We start from the raw sequence: 18,488 nt of genomic DNA, 5'->3' as shown, positions 1-18,488 counted from the left end.
TGAGACAATGGTTAAAGCTTTGGAGAAGAGAACTTTGAACCTAAAATTTCATATTCAATTAAACTGTTTTGTACATGTGAGAAAAACATATTGGTAGGCATTTAGGTTCTCAAAGATAATGCCATACAAAGTTTCTCTCTCTCTCTCTCTTTTTTTTTTTTTTTTTTTTTTTTGAGGAGTCCTACTCTGTTGCCCACGCTGGAGTGCAGTGGTGCAATCTTGGCTCACTGCAACTTCCATCTCCTGGGTTCAAGCAATTCTCCTGCCTCATTTTCCAGAGTAACTGGGATTACAGGCGTGCACCACCATGCCCAGCTAATTTTTGTATTTTCAGTAGAGATGGCGTTTCACCATATTGGCCAGACAGGTCTTGAACTCCTAACCTCAAATGATCTACCCGCCTCGGCCTCCCAAAGTGCTGGGATTACAGGAGTGAGACACCATGCTGGACCCAAAGTTTCTCTTTGAAAAAAATCTTTTAGAGAGGTTATCTTAGTGAAAAATAAAAGAAATGCATGAGCAAACAACTAGATATCAAAAGTAAAGGAGAACAAATAAAGTTCATTGTTCTTTACATAGGCCATAGTAAAGAAAGAAGTACATCCATAACGTTTTGATAAAAATTCCAGGTGGTATTAACATATGGAAGGAGAAACAGAGGGAAGTTGAGAGCATGCTAAAGTATTAATTTTATTTGAGATGGGCAATGGAGGAATATGTTTTAATAAGATTAAAGCATAGCTAGGGAAAAATCACTATGAATCTTGATAAGGAAAGGGTAGCTATAAGCAACATAAAAATAGAATATGCAATATTCTGTTTAGTAGATGAAAATCAGTTTATGGACAGAAGCTGGGAAAAAAAAAACAAAAAGAAGCAAGGCTAGTAACAACACACACACACACACACACACACACACACACACACACACACACACAAAATGGGGTAGCTGAAATAAGCCTTGGTAGAACAGTAGTTAATGTCAGTGTTAACATCAATAAAAAACAGAGTAAATGAAAAAATAAAAAAGCTAACAGTTTTTTTCCAGAAAGTATAGTTGTAAAACAAAAGGATATAGCGAAATTGCAAATCAAAGAATGAAATAAGGAATATCAGAAAATATGGACTAAAAGAAAGTAGGGCTAGACATTTTTTAACTCTACAAAATACAATTTAAGGTTAAAAATTCACAATGATAAAGAAAGAACCAACATTTGGAAAAAATAGAACATGAAGATATGACGATTATGAACACATGGGTACCTAACAATACATTATTGAACACTATTAACGTGCAACTGACAAACTATGGTGACATATGTCTATGTCATATTTGTTCCTTGAGTTTGTGAATTTTCTAGTTCCTTATTTCTTTTCTTCTTTAGTCTATGTGTGCATTACTTACATTTTTTTTCTCTTGTTACTCGATTTTTAGCAGTATTTAAGAATGTTTTAAACAGATGGGGATAAAAAGAATTTATAATAGTCCAAAAATAGTCTAAGTTTTCTGTGTGTGAAAGGTTTTTTATAAAAGTTATTTGAAACAAGGAACCAAAATGAAATTAGAGCACTTGCTGTAACTTTCATTTAATCATTCTTTTTTGTTATTTTTTCCCCAACAAATAGAAGATATACACACAAATTTCCTGATGTTCTAAGCTTCCATGGTAACCTGTGATCTAGAGTAGTAAAAAATCAAGTACACAAAATGTCTTAAAAATCATAGGGAAACATGCACCCAATATTTCATTTCCTCTAAAAACTGACCCTTTGAGTAGCATCCATGAGTTGTGATTTTGTCTTATTTTTTCAGAAAAAACAAAAATGCTACAGACAGAATCTATTATATGTATACCTAGGTTTTTGAATGATTCTATTTTTCCATTCTTTATTTTCCTTGACAAAAAGTAAAATCTGAATATGGCAACATAAAATTAGTCAAATAAAGACATTTTTAAAAAAGAGAATAAAATGTTTCAATTCTACAGTTTCTTAACCTTTCTACTTAAATATATCTTACCACATATAAAAGTAAATAAAAGTAATAAACATACAATTAAATTAGTATGCATCATAATGCTTTGAATAGTCATTAATCAGAATTTGTGAATTTTGCATCCTTTTTTTTTTTTTTTTTTTTTTTTGAGGCGGAGTCTCACTCTGTCCGTCGCCCAGGCTGGAGTGCAGTGGCACGATCTCGGCTCACTGCAAGCTCCGCCTCTCGGGTTCACGCCTTTCTTCTGCCTCAGTCTCCTGAGCAGCTGGGACCACAGGTGCCTGCCACCACGCCCGGCTAATTTTTTGTTTTTTTTTTTGTTTTTTTTTTGTTTTTTTCAGTAGAGACGGGGTTTCACCATGTTAGCCAGGATGGTCGCGATCTCCTGACCTCGTGATCTGCCCACCTTGGCCTCCCAAAGTGCTGGGATTGCAGGTGTGAGCCACCGCGCCCGGCCGAATTTAGCATCTTTAGGGATTATTATTTTCAGAAACCACTTCATGTATTACTTTTGGATTCTAATACCATATTTAGTTGCATATAATGATTTCTGTTTCATCATACTCTATTTCTGCCTTTGCAATAAAGGAATGTAATAATACAGCAATTAACCACAAATAAAAATATTCATTTTATATGTGAGAAACATTCACTTTTCAACATTCAAAAATGAAGCTATGTAATTAAAATGCAACTCATCTCCACTCGTACCTTTTCTAAGTAAACTTTGTTAATAAAGATAGATGTGAATTGTTAACTTGGTGCACAGAGTACTCCAAAGACTAAATACAGGCGCTTTGTTTCTTCGATCATACCTATATCTTAAATTCCCTCAGCTCCTCTGTCAGAGAAAGGCTGCCAGGTGAGCAGTCTGTCACTCCTGCCTAGGCTAATAGATTCTCCAGTGGCTTTGGTTACAGCTCATGTCATACTATCAAAATTATGTGCCTTGAAAATGGCATAACATATGTAGCTGAATCTTGTCAACTGTAGATAATCAGACTCTGTTTGGCTTCATAAGCAGATGTAGATTAGAGAAGCAATATAATAAATATGCAAAGCACAGTGGTCCTCTTTCAGCACCGCTGTTCCTACCTCTAATGGCCCTCGCAGAAACTCTGTTTGTTCAGCTCCCACTTCCAGAGCTACATCAACAGAAGCAAAGGGACGGCTGGCCATCTGCTGTCGTTCTCGAAGCAGTTGCTGGAGGGGGTTAAAAATGATTTATCTTAAAATAGGTTTAAAAGCACATGAAATTCAACAATATCTGGTTCCCTCTTTTAACAAATGGCATTGAAAAGTTAGGAATCATTTTATACAGATATCCATATCTAGAATACTAAAGATGAAAATTACTTTCTCCCCGTAGCCTTGGCTGTATGTCCACAGAAGCTTTAAATGTACGGTGCCTACAAACAACTTTTCCCCTGACCTCCATCCTGCAGGCCTAATACAATGTACTCAAAAGCACTTTGAAAGCCTCGGGTGAGAGGTGCTACTTGAGTAAAAAGTGTTATTACAGTGACGGCTATGCCAAATTTTCCTACTCAAAATAACTCAGATTTTTGTCTTAGCTGAAAAAGAAAAAAAAAACAGTAAAAATATTTAAGAAAAGATAATGAAAAGTTGTCAAAATGCATTAATAGAAATTAAAGGAACATATACCTGCCAAGACTAAGTTTTGTAAGTCATCAGAATCCCCTGTGAACTGCTATGGAACCAGAAGGAATTATTATTGGCAGTGTTTATAATTTTGTTCAAAGCCTCTGTTTATCATTCAAAATGAGGCATGATTAGTAAGGTGCAGAAACTGTGTGCAAGGACTTCTACAGCACCCCCAGATACTTGTTTCTTTCTCTTTGTGACTATTCTGGGCTGTGCCCAAGCTAAAACCAATAAACTAGCAAGTCCCAACCAACTACTAAGCTAATTTATCTTTTTGCCTCTCCTTGTAATTATAATATTCATTAAGTCATGATAAAAAAAATTGGTGACCAGCACTAGATATTGCAATTCTTGCCCTTCTCATTCTATACAGCTAATAAAATTATTATTAAATATTAAAATAGGACGTGTGATGCAATTAAATACTCTTTAAAATGAGAAAAAAATTGTATTATTGAAGAAAGGCAAAATCCTTGAACACAATGAATGGCTTCATTATTCACAGATATTTTTAAAGATTCTCTGTCATTTACTTAAAATGTTAACTACTAGTCTTTGAATGTAAATGGATGTAGTCCTGTGAGTGAACATTCATAAAGTTCCCTTGTAGATGATAAAGGAACACAGGCCAAATTATTTAAACACAAGTTTATTTATTTAAGCAGAAGTTTAAATAATAAACTGCCATGACAGTTTATTATTTAAAATGTTTGTTTTAATACCTGGTTTTTATTATTAAAAAGAGAACATTCACATGACAATATGGGATAGAAATAATGCAACTGTTAATAAGTGACAATTTAAGTTTGTAGATCACATTTTTTTGAAGTAACAAATTCATTTTAAAAATACATATTCAAAGTAAAAAGTGAATGTGATCTGAATTATCAAATTATTCACTTTAATATAACTTCAAAATTATATTATTAAAAATACAGCTCCTGGCAAATAGAATCTTGTTTAGGCCTCTCTCAATAGGAATGGGAAATTGATCTGAATAGTATGTCTGTGCAAAATGCAAACATAATGTTATCTCAAATGCTAAGGGATAGTAAATGCAGAAGACACCAGGTTCTTCGTCTTTTGTAAAAACACACACAGCAACATGCCCAGACAACACACACAAATATACAATCTACCCTTCCTATACTCATGTACAAAAAGTCTTGAGAAAATTGTAAATTCCACTTTGTGTTTGAACACAATTTTCTAAGATTTGTATTATCAATTATCTCCATTTGTATTTGTTCTCCTCAGCATATAAACGGCATCTCATATGACAAGTGATTGCTAGACAAAATGAACAGCTTCTTTTTCCTCATCTTGCCTTTTCCTTACATCTAAAAGTATAAGGTCTACTAAATAGAATTAATGAATACTCAATATCACATATTGTAATATAAATCAACAAATATTCCAAACTCACAATCGTTGACAAAAAATAGAGTTCCATGGACTGGAATCTATTATTGTGACTCCCAAAAACTCATAAAAAAATCAGTGACTGATACTTTTGTTCGATTTTTAAATTTGTAGAATGCAAAAGTATATTTAAAAATTCTAGTTTGTTTCCTGAGCTTTGTGTTTCTATCAGTTTTTAAGAACTGAATGTCTACTAAATTACTTTATATAAAGAAAAAGAAAAATATTCTTCTTGCCCAGGACTTTACTACTATAGTTTGTAAAGCAAATCTGGTAAAATGGAAATAATTAGGGCACAATATAGTGTGTCAGTAAAATTACAAATAAAGAATTAGACAAATAAATTTATTCTGCGTCACCTAGTAGAAGACTAGTTAGAGAGTCCTTGCTGAAACAGCTGAGTTTCTGCCTTTGGGAGACTAATGCAAATGTTCTTACTGTGAAATTTAGGAAGAGAACATCATTTTCCCTCATAGCACTCTTGCTTTAGTGTGATAGCCCTAAAATAATCAAATGGAGTAAATCGTGATTATCTTTGCAACTAATTTCTGCCCTCCTCCCCTATTCTTAACAATTGTCCTACTTTTAAATACCAGTTTCTCCACTTTTTAGCTGTTTGAGCTTAACCAAATTATTTAGACCTCTCTAAGCCTCAATTTTTTTCGTCTATAAATAACAACAGTACCTACATTTATTTATTTATTATTTATTATTTATTATTATAAATAATAACAGTACCTACACTATGCCTATACCTTAGAGGACCTGTTTTAAATCCCAGCTGTTGCACTTACCAGCGATTGGATCATAATCTAATTACTGAGACCTTTCACTCATTCTTTCTCTCCATAAAATGGGAATAGCAATAGTATCTTTAAGTCATAAGGTTGAGACTAAAGAGATAACACACTTGGGCTGTTCCACACAGAGGCTGGCACATTGTGAGCACTCAATAACTGCTAATTGGTACAATTATAATGTTAAATTTCAAGCACTATTTTTGTCTCAGAAGACGGCACACTAATTACCACAGGCCCATTTTCTTCAGCAACAGTGACACATTTTGCTCTACTAGTCTCCCTTTTAACAAATGTTGCAAATTTATGAGACAGTTGGAAACTGTCATTATTGTGGTAAAATGAATTTAGATTTGGAACTGCCTTCCACCATTTGTGACTAAGAATGATAAAAACTCATCCTGAAAATTAGGAAAAACTGTATCGTATTTTCTTAAGAAATTTTGAAAATTAATAGATTTTCCAGGATTGTGTTTTATACAAAATGAAGCTTAACATTTTGTATACCCATAAGAAGCCATATAGCAGATGTGTCTGTTTTATAACTAATCTGCTCTTGCCAATTATTCAGCAGAACAATAAAGCCAAAAGAACAAATTGATCATAATACAATAGATTATAATCATACTGCCATAAACATTGTTGTGAAGAAAATTTAAAAATTAAAGAGATGTTACTATCTTATTTGTTGTACATAATAACTGTTTTGCTATTCAAAATCTCTTATAAAACAAACCATGGAATTAAAAATGATATGAAAATCAGGCCAGGCTCAGCGGCTCACGCCTGTAAGCACTTTGGGAGGCCAAGGCAGGTGGATCACCTGAGGTCAGGAGTTCAAGACCAGCCTGACCAACACGGTGAAATCCTGTCTCTGCTTAAAAATAAAAATAAAAATAAATTAGCCAGGCATGGTGGCACATGCCTATAATCCCAGCTACTCAGGAGGCTGAGACACGAGAATCACTTGAACCCGGGAGGTGGAGGTTGCAGCGAGCTGAGATTGCGTCATTGCACTCCAGCCTGGGTAACAAGAGCGAAACTCCGTCTCAAAAATAAATAAATAAATAAATACAAAAGAAAAGAATATCTACGCTTAAATTTGACAACCAGGTAGAGTCAGGTAGAGTCAGTGATTCTATCAAATACGAATACAGATAATTCTTCAACTTAATACTATTACTTCAAATACGGTATCATTCCCCAAACTTCATACTAGCTACCTTTCCAAATACCACAAGGCATACAACTCTTTGAATGACTTTAGGATAATACTCCTTAAAAATACACATACATAAAAAACAAAGCAGTGACTAACTCTGCCTGCAATTGTCTTCATACCTCCTACTACATGACTCTTTTGCATAGGTTCCCTATCTATTCTCTCCTCCACCTTCAAATGTCCTTCTACCTCACCTCAACTTTGAAATGATCACCTCTTCTATGAATTATTTGTGATATTAATATGGCACCATCTCTTTATGTCTCCATGCTTTTCTGGGATCTTCTTTAAGGCAAAAGCCTATTTTTGTTTTTCATTCCCCACAATACTTAGTTGATAGTCAACAGTGTTTTATGAATGAACAATGAATGAGTGAATAAAATATAGTATAAGAATCTGTTTCATCCAAATGTGGGTAAAGGCAAGTTATGATAAAACTGACTCTAATTATGCATAAACTTTTAAAACTCTTATATGTCCTTTGATATTCTAGAATTTATGTCTTCTCCTTGAAAGTAGGTAGACATTTATTTTTTTAGAATGGGGATGTTTTGTGGACCTGTCTTGCAAATCAATATCAGATTTCATATTGTTCCTCATCATCTAGCTTATGGCAATACTGCAAAGATCATAGAAAAAAACTGCCATAAAGTCATCACAATGCATTAATATTTCTAACAGCAATTATATTCAAAACAATTTGGAAAGGTATAAAAAGAGCACTCAAAATGATTTTGTCATTAGTTTTGAGCTACAAACTAAAATAAAGCCTCTGAAGAAAAGATTATGCAACAATTCATGAAATAAGAGGGTTTCTGTAATTAACACAAACATACTTAACATACAGTAATACAAGTAAAAAATCATTTTTTGTTCTTTTGATGTTAGGATGGTGTAAAGAAGAGAAGTGGCAAGAACTTTTAGTATCATTAAATTAGGAAAGCATGGTTTTCTACCATTTTATATAACTGAATCTTCAAGGCACAAGGTTCAAATTCTTGTTCAGAAAAATATTGGAAATCTTTTGCTTTCAGTCTTCCAGTGTGAAGTTAATTTTCCCAGATAGTGATGTTAGTCATTATCGGAGTGGTTTGGAAAAACATCTTTATTCAGGTTACAGTTGTTATTTTTTTTCTAGGCTTTTATAATCTTTGACCTACCGGCAATATGCTGTGTTTGACATAATGTGTTAACTTAAAAATAAAAAAAAATTCTACCTGTCTAACACTGACAAGTATTCACTGAGTTGGCTGATAATATTCATTTCCAATGATTTTTGAAATTTCTTTGTCAAATGGTATTTTTGCAATATTTGTATTAACTTGCAAAGTAAACTTGAGTGACTTTAATAATGCAAGATTCCATAAAACCTTAAGATTAGTTATTTTTTCTTCATTATTCAAAAGCAAAATGTTGTCAAAGAGCCACAGCAGATTTTCCAGGTAGGTTGTTCAGTTTTTCGGGGTTGCTATTTGGGCAGTAATGTGCCAAAACCTAAACCTACCTTTCACTGTCATCAAGTCTGCTACCAGACAGAGGAAAGACAAAGGAAAAATGGAAAATGTTTCTGGATCTTTGATTAAAATATAGATTTCAAAATATCCTCTAAAATGTTAATAGCATATATAAGTGATATGGTTTGACTGTGTCCCCACCCAAATCTCAACTTGAATTGTATCTCCCAGAAATCTCCTGTGTTGTGGGAGGGACTGAGTGGGAGGAACTGAATCATGGGGGCTGGTCTTTCCCGTGTTATTCTCATGATAGTGAATAAGTCTCATGAGAACTGATGGGTTTATCAGGGGTTTCTGCTTCTGATTCTTCTTCATTTTCTCTTAACGCTGCCATGTAAGAAGTGCTTTGGCCCCTCACCATGATTCTGAGGCCTCCCCAGCCATGTGGAACTGTAAGTCCAATTAAACCTCTTTTTCTTCCCAGTCTCAAGTATGTCTTTATCATTAGTGTGAAAATGGACTAATACAATAAGCTTATATATATGTATATACCCATGCATATATAGTACATATGCATGTCAATGTATGTAGAAAGTACAAGCATGACTATGTGTATCAAAGTAAATACGTTATCACTCAAAGTAAAATTAAACCAAAAGGTCAAAATAACGGATTAAATTATGTCAACAAATGAGGGTCTTGTTGTCATCTGGATAACACTGATTATATAATTCATATGACCAAGACACAATCTCCACAGATTTTTAGACCTGGCAGGAACCTCACAGAACCTCTAGGCCAGAGATTCCTCAACCTGCAGATCACAGACCTCTAAAGGGCAAATAGATGAGGACTGGAAAAGTCTATGAACCTGGCACTAATAGATGATACTTTAATTATTTTCCTGTAATTTCAGTGGATTCAATCATTAACTTACTGCTGTCTTCAGAAGCTAACAGCCCCTCATCCTGAACCAAAATGTAACTCTACTTCCTTAAGTTATTTCAAGAAATAAATCAATCAACTCATATTAATGCTTAAAACAAAAGGGAACAAATTCTAAAAGCCAGCAAAACTACTTTAGAATTACTGACACATTCCTATTTGCTAGATAAGAATTTGAAAATTATCTTCAAGGCAGAATTAGTTCAAAGCTCAGACATTTAATTGGAAACATTTCATTTATTTGTTTTCTTCATGTAGCTCACTGGTTCTCAAACTTTGTTTTTTCTGTAAACTTTGGTGTATGTGCAATGCCACCTATACTCTATACTGAATGATCTTGTTTCTTAAAGATATCAGCCTTACATACTGATTGTAGATCATAACTTCGATGTAAAATCAGTCTCATGGAACTCTGGAAATTGTCAATATTAACAAGAGCAGGGGGGTAGAAACTACATGACCTGATAGCATCACCATCATTTCCTTGTAATAAGGTATTTTTAAAAGGTTTCTGCTGACAGGAATTAAATAAAATATACCTTACTTTTACAAGTATGGTCCTTTTAAGCATGGGCTGTCGTTGTTTAGGTTAATTTAGGAAATGTCAGAGAAAATGAATAATCTTCATTAGCAAATCTTCCTTAACTTTACATATCCATGCTATCCATTCCTACTTAAACATCATGGGAGACAAAATAGTACTTCTTACAGGTGTGATTCTTTGTAATTAAATTTTGAAGTCAAGAAAATGGAAGGGTTGCCTGACATCTGTCCATTTGTAAGTCTTCATGAAAATAAGTTTAATTTAAAAGGGATAGGGGCCAGACGCAGTGGCTCACACCTATAATCCCAGCACTTTGGGAGGCCAAGGCGGGCAGATCACCTGAGGTCAGGCGTTCAAGGCCAGCCTAGCCAACATGACGAAACTCTGTCTCTACTAAAAAATACAAAAAATGTATCCAGGCCTGGTGGCGCACATCTGTAATCCCAGCTACTCAGGAGGTTGAAGTAGGAGAATGGCTTGAATCTGAGAGGCAGAGGATACAGTGAGCCAAGACCACCACTGCACTCCAGCCTGGGGCAACAAAGCAAGACTCCAACTCAAAAAAAAAAAAAAAAGAGTGTGTGGGGGGGTGGATAGAATTTTACCAAAATTTGAATTTTTCTCAACACAAAAGCTGTGTCTTGAAGCATATCACAAAGTTGTTAATCAAATCAGTTAAGCTTTGTATCTTTGGATAGACCTTGGTAAAATCATTTTTTGGTGGCGGGGGGATGATCATGCTAATTTGCAGTGTGGAGCAAACAAAGAAAAGTAAAATAATATCCCTATCTAATTATCACATCCATTCCAGAAATTTCTAATGTTTGCTAACACTGAGTATTTTGAAGTAAATTAGGAAAGGATTAGAATTTCATCATTTCTTTTTAGTCTAAGTGAAACACTAACATGATCCAGCATAGACAATCCCTGGTTTTTGTCAACTGTGTGCTTGCTGACTTCTCATTAACAAAGAATTCCAACTTGTGAACACTTTTTCAAAAGAAAATCACTTAAGTCTTCATAACACTGAAGATGAATATTCCATGCAAAACTTTGATTATGCAGATGATATACCTGTGTATACTTGTTTTTATCTTCTACTTGATCACATATCTCATTTTGTTCCTTAATGAGAAATGAAGTTCTGTACGTCATGTGGCACATGTCTTCATGCATTAGCAATAAGAAAATATTTTTCTGTAAAGTCTTAATACCTTGTCAAGAAACTTCATTAAGGACTGGAAGCAAATTATGAAGTTCTTTACTTCACATTCCAAAGGATGATCCTGAATAGCTTAGACTAAAATTCTAGGAAAAATTTTGTTTTTTTCTTTCATTGTTTTTAAAAAATAAAAGCCCATTTGTAGAAAAATGTGATAGAGAGTTTGCTCATAGCAAGATTTCCATGGTGAATAAATTTGCCTGTAATAATTAATTGAATGAATTTTTACTGAGCTCCTACTGCATGCCCTTTTTCTAGTAACTGATGTATGGGGTGACTCTTTTGATTCTATTCAGCAAGCTTCTCCATGCCAGCAAAAAAAATACCAGAGACTCTTCTGAACCATGTGCCAGAAAACTGGAAGCAGGCAGCTGGCAGATAGTATAGTCTGCTATTGGAGGAAGTACTTATGTAGCCTGGAGTTAAAAGCAACAAAGCTATTCGTTAGTGGACGAACACCTCCATATATGCAAAAATATTGCAGAATTTTTGAAGGTGACTCTTCGGGAAATTTTAAAATTAAAATACGGACTCTAAATCTTTTCTGTGTTGACACAGATAGCATCACCTATAAAGACTTTGCCAAAGATGATCTCATTTCAGGATAAAAGAAATAACGCAAAATGGATTTATCTAGGAGAGTCTTAAAAACTGTGCTATGGCTTGATACAGGCTATCTTTTCTGGTGACCAACAGGAAATTCAATGGACCTTTGCAAGATAGTATTTTATCTTGCTTTTTGTACTTGTTGACATTAAAACAAAATGTTGAAAAATGAATGTTTATTGACAACTTTAAAAATACTCTGGGCACTTAAGAATCATAATTAACAGCACATAGAAGTCTTGTTTGTTCGACATTGACTTACATAAACAAATAAATAAAAGTATTATGGAAAAAAATTGCTATGGGAAACAAAATGCTCAGAGGAAAGATACAGTGCAGAGGGAAAGTGCTTTAGATAGAGTGGTTACAGAAGAGAAATGACATTTGCCCTGAAACACTGAATAGTTAATCAGAATAGGCATACATCCCCAAAAGCTCAGTAGTTGAACACAGAAAAGTTTATTTTTTGCTCACACAAAATCCTCTGGTCTAGGTAACTTCCCATTTGGGAAATCAGCAATATAGATTGTTTCAATCTTGTCACTTTCCATCTCAACCCAAAACTTCCCGAAGAATCATGGTAGAAAAAGGACTAGTGAATCGTGTACGGACTTTTCAGTGCTTCAGCCCACAAGTGACACACCTCATTATCAGAAATAGTCACACAGTCCAACCTAATTACACAGAAGCCAGAAAATGTAGGGTGGCAAATAGAATATTAGGTGAATGGAACAAAGGAAGATAGAAAAGAACATTTCAGGCCGGGTGAGGTGGCTCACGCCTGTAATCCCAGCACTTTGGGAGGCTGAGGTGGGTGGATTACGAGGTCAAGAGATGGAGACCATGCTGGCCAACTGACATGGTGAAATCCTGTCTCTACAAAAAATACAAAAATTAGCTGGGCGTAGTGGCACACGCCTGTAGTCCCAGCTACTCAGGAGGCTGAGGGAGGACAATCGCTTTAACCCGGGATGTGGAGATTGTAGTGTGCTGAGATTGCGCCACTGCACTCTAGCCCAGGTGACAGAGCGAGACTCCATCTCAAAAAAAAAAAAAAAAAAAAAAAGAACATTTCAGGCAGCGGGAAAAGCAAGCACCAAGTTTTGAGGCAAGCCTGAGCTTAAAATATTCAAGAAACAGACAGAAAGAAGCTAGAATCTTAATAAGCAAGATGGTGAAGGGCAGACTGGCCAAAGGATAATATTGGGTTTATCAAGATTAAGATACATTGAAATCACATCTGTAAATCATTAGGCACATAGGAGCTGAATAAATTAGATTCATTATTTTCTGAAACATAATTTTCTTTGTATATCTCAGAGAGTCCATTCCTATGGTGTTAGAATTAGCTTGGAACAAAATGGCACAAGAAATAGGCTTTACCATCCTCAAGTAAAGTTATTTAACACATCATTCAGAAAACAGCAACAGCAGTTAATCTCAAATACAATGAACCTAGCTCCCTCAATAAGTATCAAAAGGTCAATTTCGTATGTAACCTTTTTTAATACAAAAGGCCAGGTGGTTGTAATTTATCTGAGCAAATCAAAATGAGCAAAAGGATGAGTACTGAAAAGGTCATTTAAAAGCTAGATCCTCAGAATGGATTTTAATACATATTACTCCTCAAAGAGCAAAAATGAGAACCTGGTTAATTTCAAATTTTGAAATCTGCACTTGAAAAAATTTTTCACACATAGAATAACCCCACAGTCATACTATGGAGTATATTTCTTAAACTTAGAGGTTTAAGTTGTGAAAGAAATACCTGTCCTGCTCTCAAAGAGAGGGACAAATGAATGCTATGTCTCGGACATCCAGGAGGTGTACAATATGATCAAGTCAACCTTGACGAGTGGAAATATAAAAGCATCTGACTACAATAGAAATGACACACTGACTTCTGCTTGTGTGCCAATAATTTATGACTTGAGGCTCTTGCTGCAACAAAGCTCAGATCAATCTCTCAGTAGTTCCCCCAACCCCAAGAAGTAATTTACTAAAGAAAGATTTCTTTTCTCCCTGATTCTGGGAATTAATGCAAAGCTAATGATTCAATTCTGAGCCACAACATGCAAGCTTCTAGGTTAAAAAATTCTAAATGCAACATAATCCAGTTAGCTTTTTCATTTAGTGTATAAGGAGTTCGTGTTGAACATTTAAGTAGTTTATGACTATAATTTTGAAGTTCTTCAAGAGGTTCTTAAATCTTCCTGGATATGTAAATGACCCACACACTGGCATTTTCCTTTTAATCAATATATATATTAAAGATATTTTTTCCCTTTGAGGAAAATGGGATTATTTTGCTATTAGCTAATGGAGTCATTTTCAGTTCAATATTGCAAAATGCTAAAAAATTGTTCTCCAGTAAAATGCTCCTTTGTGAAGACATCTGCTAAATATAATTTTTTTAAGTCTCCATTGGAAGATACCTATAATAATCATTGACTAACTGGTGTGATAAATGAATAGGCAATCTGACTTGCTTTTAATATTTTGTGAAAGGAGACATGACGTTTTTAAGAAAAAATGAATTTCAATTGTTTGAATTTTTTTAATGTGAAGGGCAGTTTGATGTAGCATAGATTACTCATGACTGATATAAATCGGCTTTCTTATGTACTTGGAACAATGTGTTAAACCACAAAAATCAGAATGTGAGAAAGTCACAGGCTCATTGGAGTAACTCATTCCCAGATTTGGAAGGAATACTGGAGGTTACTAAGTCCAATGTTCCTATTAAAGCAGGCTCAGAAGTGCTGTGACTTTCCTGACAGATGGTCATCTAGGACCCTTGAATACCTTGATGTGAACTTTGATCAAGACAAGTCTTCTTTACTTAGCATGTCTATGAGTAAATTTTTGAAACTAAATTCGGAACTTCACATTGGTATTTATCATACATTTTTCATGTTTTACTGTTGTGATTGTTTTTAACCTGTTTTTTTATTGAGTGCAGAATTCTCTTTGAACCTTTAAACTTCCAATGTGTTAGTTGTCTCTCTGCATGTTTTCTTTCATGTTGACCCCGATTCCATCCCCTGAACAGGTCAATGCCCTTTGGGGGCAAAGAGAATCAAGATAGTGAGTTGCCATACTTGCTAGTAATTCAATACAAATCATAAAAGCCACCACAAGAATGAGTATTGCTTTTTCATATTCCAGGGTTCCCCCCATGTCGTATATCAAAAGATAGGACAGATAAGGTATATGGATTTAGAAACATTCAGTTTATTATGTCTACTCTGGGTGGCAAGAGGTATATGATACCCAAGAAGTTCCCTAGCTAGCAGACTAGGCATGTTTTCCCTTATTTTCAAACTTTGTGAAACCATCCTTTGTCCACTGCAAAACTTACCCAAAACTTAACCCTCCTTAGCCCTTGCTCTGGAATACAACTTTTTGGACCATATGTTATTGAATTCTAATTTCTGTACTTTGTATATATTTTTATAAGGAGTGGGTTCCAAACTTGGGGCAACTGAGAAAGGCATCTGTGTATTTCTTACTTAGTCAGCCCCTCTGCAGCTGATGACCAGACAGATTTCTTGGCTCATTCAACCTCTCTTGGTCCAATGATGCTCCCAAAAACTTTGCAGCGTCTTCCTCTGTGTTTTGTCTGCTTCACCAACCAACTGGTAAATTTTCTTGAATGTATTGGCTTATGATATATTCCTGCTAAGAAGACATATCTAACCCTATGATTTTCTTCCCTTTACCAAAAGCATTTTAACTTTCACCAAATATATTCTATATATTTCACACTTAATCTACAAATTCCCTTTATTCTAATATATTTCCTTTCCATGAATTTTCCCATAAATATCTAAATTTGATAATCAGGCCATTTATTTCTTGGTTGATGAAAATTTTAAGTGGATCAGAGAAAAGAAATACATGCTTCATTACCCTTTCTCTAGAAATGGACACTTACATAGCAATCAATAATGAGTCTATTGAACTGTTGGGGTCTCTGATAAGGTTTCTATTATTAAGTAGACCCTTCTCATCCGCTTGGGATTCTGAACAAGTTAAAAAGTAAAAAGTGAAGATAAAGAACATAATATCATTGAGACAGCCAAGTAAAATGGGCCGCCTGGCAGAACCTTTGACAGGCCTGTGCAATGGGAGGAATGCACACTGGGTGGAGCCTCAGAAAGTTCGTGCTGTTTGCAGCGGGAGGAACGTGGCCTCTCCTGTTCTAGGGTGGTACCTGGGAGTCAATTGGTGAGATGGGGGCCTGTTAACAAGAAATTCTCTCACTTTGCTGAGTTTTTTTTTTCTTTTCACCCAATAAATTCAATTTTTCCCACCCTTCAATGTATCTGTGAGCCTAACCTTTCATGGTCATGTGATAAGGACCCCATTTTTAGCTGAACTAAGGAAAAGGTCCTACAACATCATCTTTATAACTGATGCTGTTTATTTCACTTAAATTTAGAAATCAAATAAGCCACTCCATTTCCTTAAGGATAGAACAAGTGATGGGGCAATCCAGAAAACAAAAATGAAGATCACTGGGCTTCAACTAGGGCCAAGGCCTTAATATGCCATTTACTATGCAAATGTAACTATTTCTAAGCTTTGCTGAGGCAATGACTTAATCACATGGAAAAAAAGGCTTTGGAAATTATTGAGCAGAATATTTGCTGTTACCAAACATAGTAAACTACAAAGAAGTCAAGTTCTAAATTTACAGAACTTGAATTTTAATTTTTGTACTTTGTACACATATATGAGGAGTGAGTCCCAAACTTGGGGCAACTGAGAAAGGTATCTGTGTATTTCTGTCTTAGCCAGTCCTTCAGCAACTGATGACTAGATAGCTTTCTTGGCTCATTCAATCTCTTATGGAGAGACTATAGATAGATAGATAGATAGCTAGCTAGCTAGCTAGCTAGATAGATAGATAGATAATAGATAGATAGATAGATAGATAGAAAACAGAACCTGAATGAGTTTTAAATGGTTACTGTGTATATGTGTGTGTGTGTGTATATATATAAACAGAATGTGAATGAGCTTTAAATGGTTAGTGTTAGGCTTAAGTAGCCAACACTAGTTCCTTTACCTAAAATTTCATTTTCTACTTCTTCCCTGACCACCTCAATTAAAATGTCAATCATCTTCACACAGACACACACACAAACACACACACAAACACACACACACACAACCACTTTCCCTCTTCCTTGTTTTGTTTTTCTCCGCATTATTCTCTCTCATCTAATATGCTATATATTTTGCTTGTTTATTTAAAGTTTGTCTCTACTGATAGTACTTGGATTTTTATATATGTTAATCTCAGCATCTAGAAAGTATCTGGTGGATAGAAGATGTTCAATAAATATTTGTTGAATTTAAAAATTAATTTAGGACCAAGATAGGACCTATGGATGAAACTTACAATCATTTAGTTTGAACACAAGCTCAAGGTCACTCTCTACCATGTGGTCTTAGATTGTCTCTGAATTGGCTAATGACAGAAGAGAGACAAATACTTCCTGGGAAGTAAAGTCATAGAGACATACAGTGGCAACAGCCACAGCAAAATAAGATTGAAATGCCTCTAGTTAGTCACAAAAGCATGGGTGCTATTCACCAAACACAGTCACTCTCAATTTAGGGTTGGGATAAAAGGAAACTAAAGTTTAAAAAATACTGTCTTGGAGGAGAAGGCATGAATAAGATGTGCTCGGGACTGGGCTGATATGATTAAAAATTTCTAATTTTTTTTTCTTTTTTTTTTGAAATATTGTCTTACTCTGTCGCCCAGCCTGGAGTTAAGTGGCACAATCTTGGCTCACTGCAACCTCCGTCTCCTGGGTTCAAGCGATCATCGTGCCTCAGCCTCCTGAGTAGCTGGGATTACAGGCGCACATCACCACGCCTGGCTAATCTGTGTACTTTTAGTAGAGACAGTGTTTGCACCATGTTGGCCAGGCTGGTCTCGAACTCCTGACCTCAAGTGATCCACCTGCCTTGGCTTCCCAAAGTGCTGGGATTACAGGCATGAGCCACTTCGCCCAGCCACAAATTTCTAAATCTTGCAAGAAGGCAGCAATGTTTCTCTAAGAGGTAAGTATGCATAATACCAAAATCAAACATTTGCTTAGGGATTTCTCCCTCTGGGATTTAAACCCATAGCTCATGAATTCTGGACAACTTGTATAGACCAATAGGTATCATGTCAAGATTAAAATCAGGGTTTACAATCTATCCTTCTTTCCTTAGATACCACTGAGTCTCTGGTATGGTGTTTGGCCACACTAAGAATTAGGTTTAGGCATATCATTTTGCCTGAGATAACTCATTTAAAGGGTAGGAATTGGTCTGCTTTCTAAATTTGGTCACTGTGTGGCCAGTGCTCTGAAAATTTTCCATGTATTATTAATAATTTGAATTATTTAAAATCAGGCCCACAGAAGGCTTGGCATTGAACTAATGTAGCAGTGTTGACGCTGAAGGAGCTCTAGGCATTCTGGTGAGAAACAGACAATCCCAACTCTTCCTGTGAATGGTGAGTGCTTATGGCTGAGACTAATATTGAAGAATGTTTAATATTTTAATAAGAAATACTGAAGAATGGTTTTGAAATTTATTTGAAGAATT

General features: G+C 35.1%; 1 protein-coding gene across 4 annotated transcripts in view; it reads right to left on the bottom strand.

Annotated features, from left to right (window-relative positions):
- ATRNL1 (attractin like 1) overlaps window positions 1-18,488 on the bottom strand; it is an 857,023-nt gene that overhangs the window by 218,246 nt on the left and 620,289 nt on the right. For all 4 annotated transcript variants that reach the window (XR_008619833.3, XM_034931565.3, XM_008950947.5 and 1 more), the window contains one exon: window positions 3,092-3,199. Coding sequence is in view for 3 of the 4 variants with exons in the window: in XM_034931565.3 (XP_034787456.1) it covers window positions 3,092-3,199 (108 nt within the window). In the remaining variant the exon portion in view is untranslated. The remainder of the gene's footprint in view (window positions 1-3,091; window positions 3,200-18,488) is intronic.

Source organism: Pan paniscus, chromosome 8 (genome assembly GCF_029289425.2).
Source record: "Pan paniscus chromosome 8, NHGRI_mPanPan1-v2.0_pri, whole genome shotgun sequence".
NCBI lineage: Eukaryota > Metazoa > Chordata > Mammalia > Primates > Hominidae > Pan > Pan paniscus.
The sequence above is the reverse complement of the archived record's forward strand: the minus strand, read 5'-3'. Positions and strand labels throughout refer to the sequence as shown.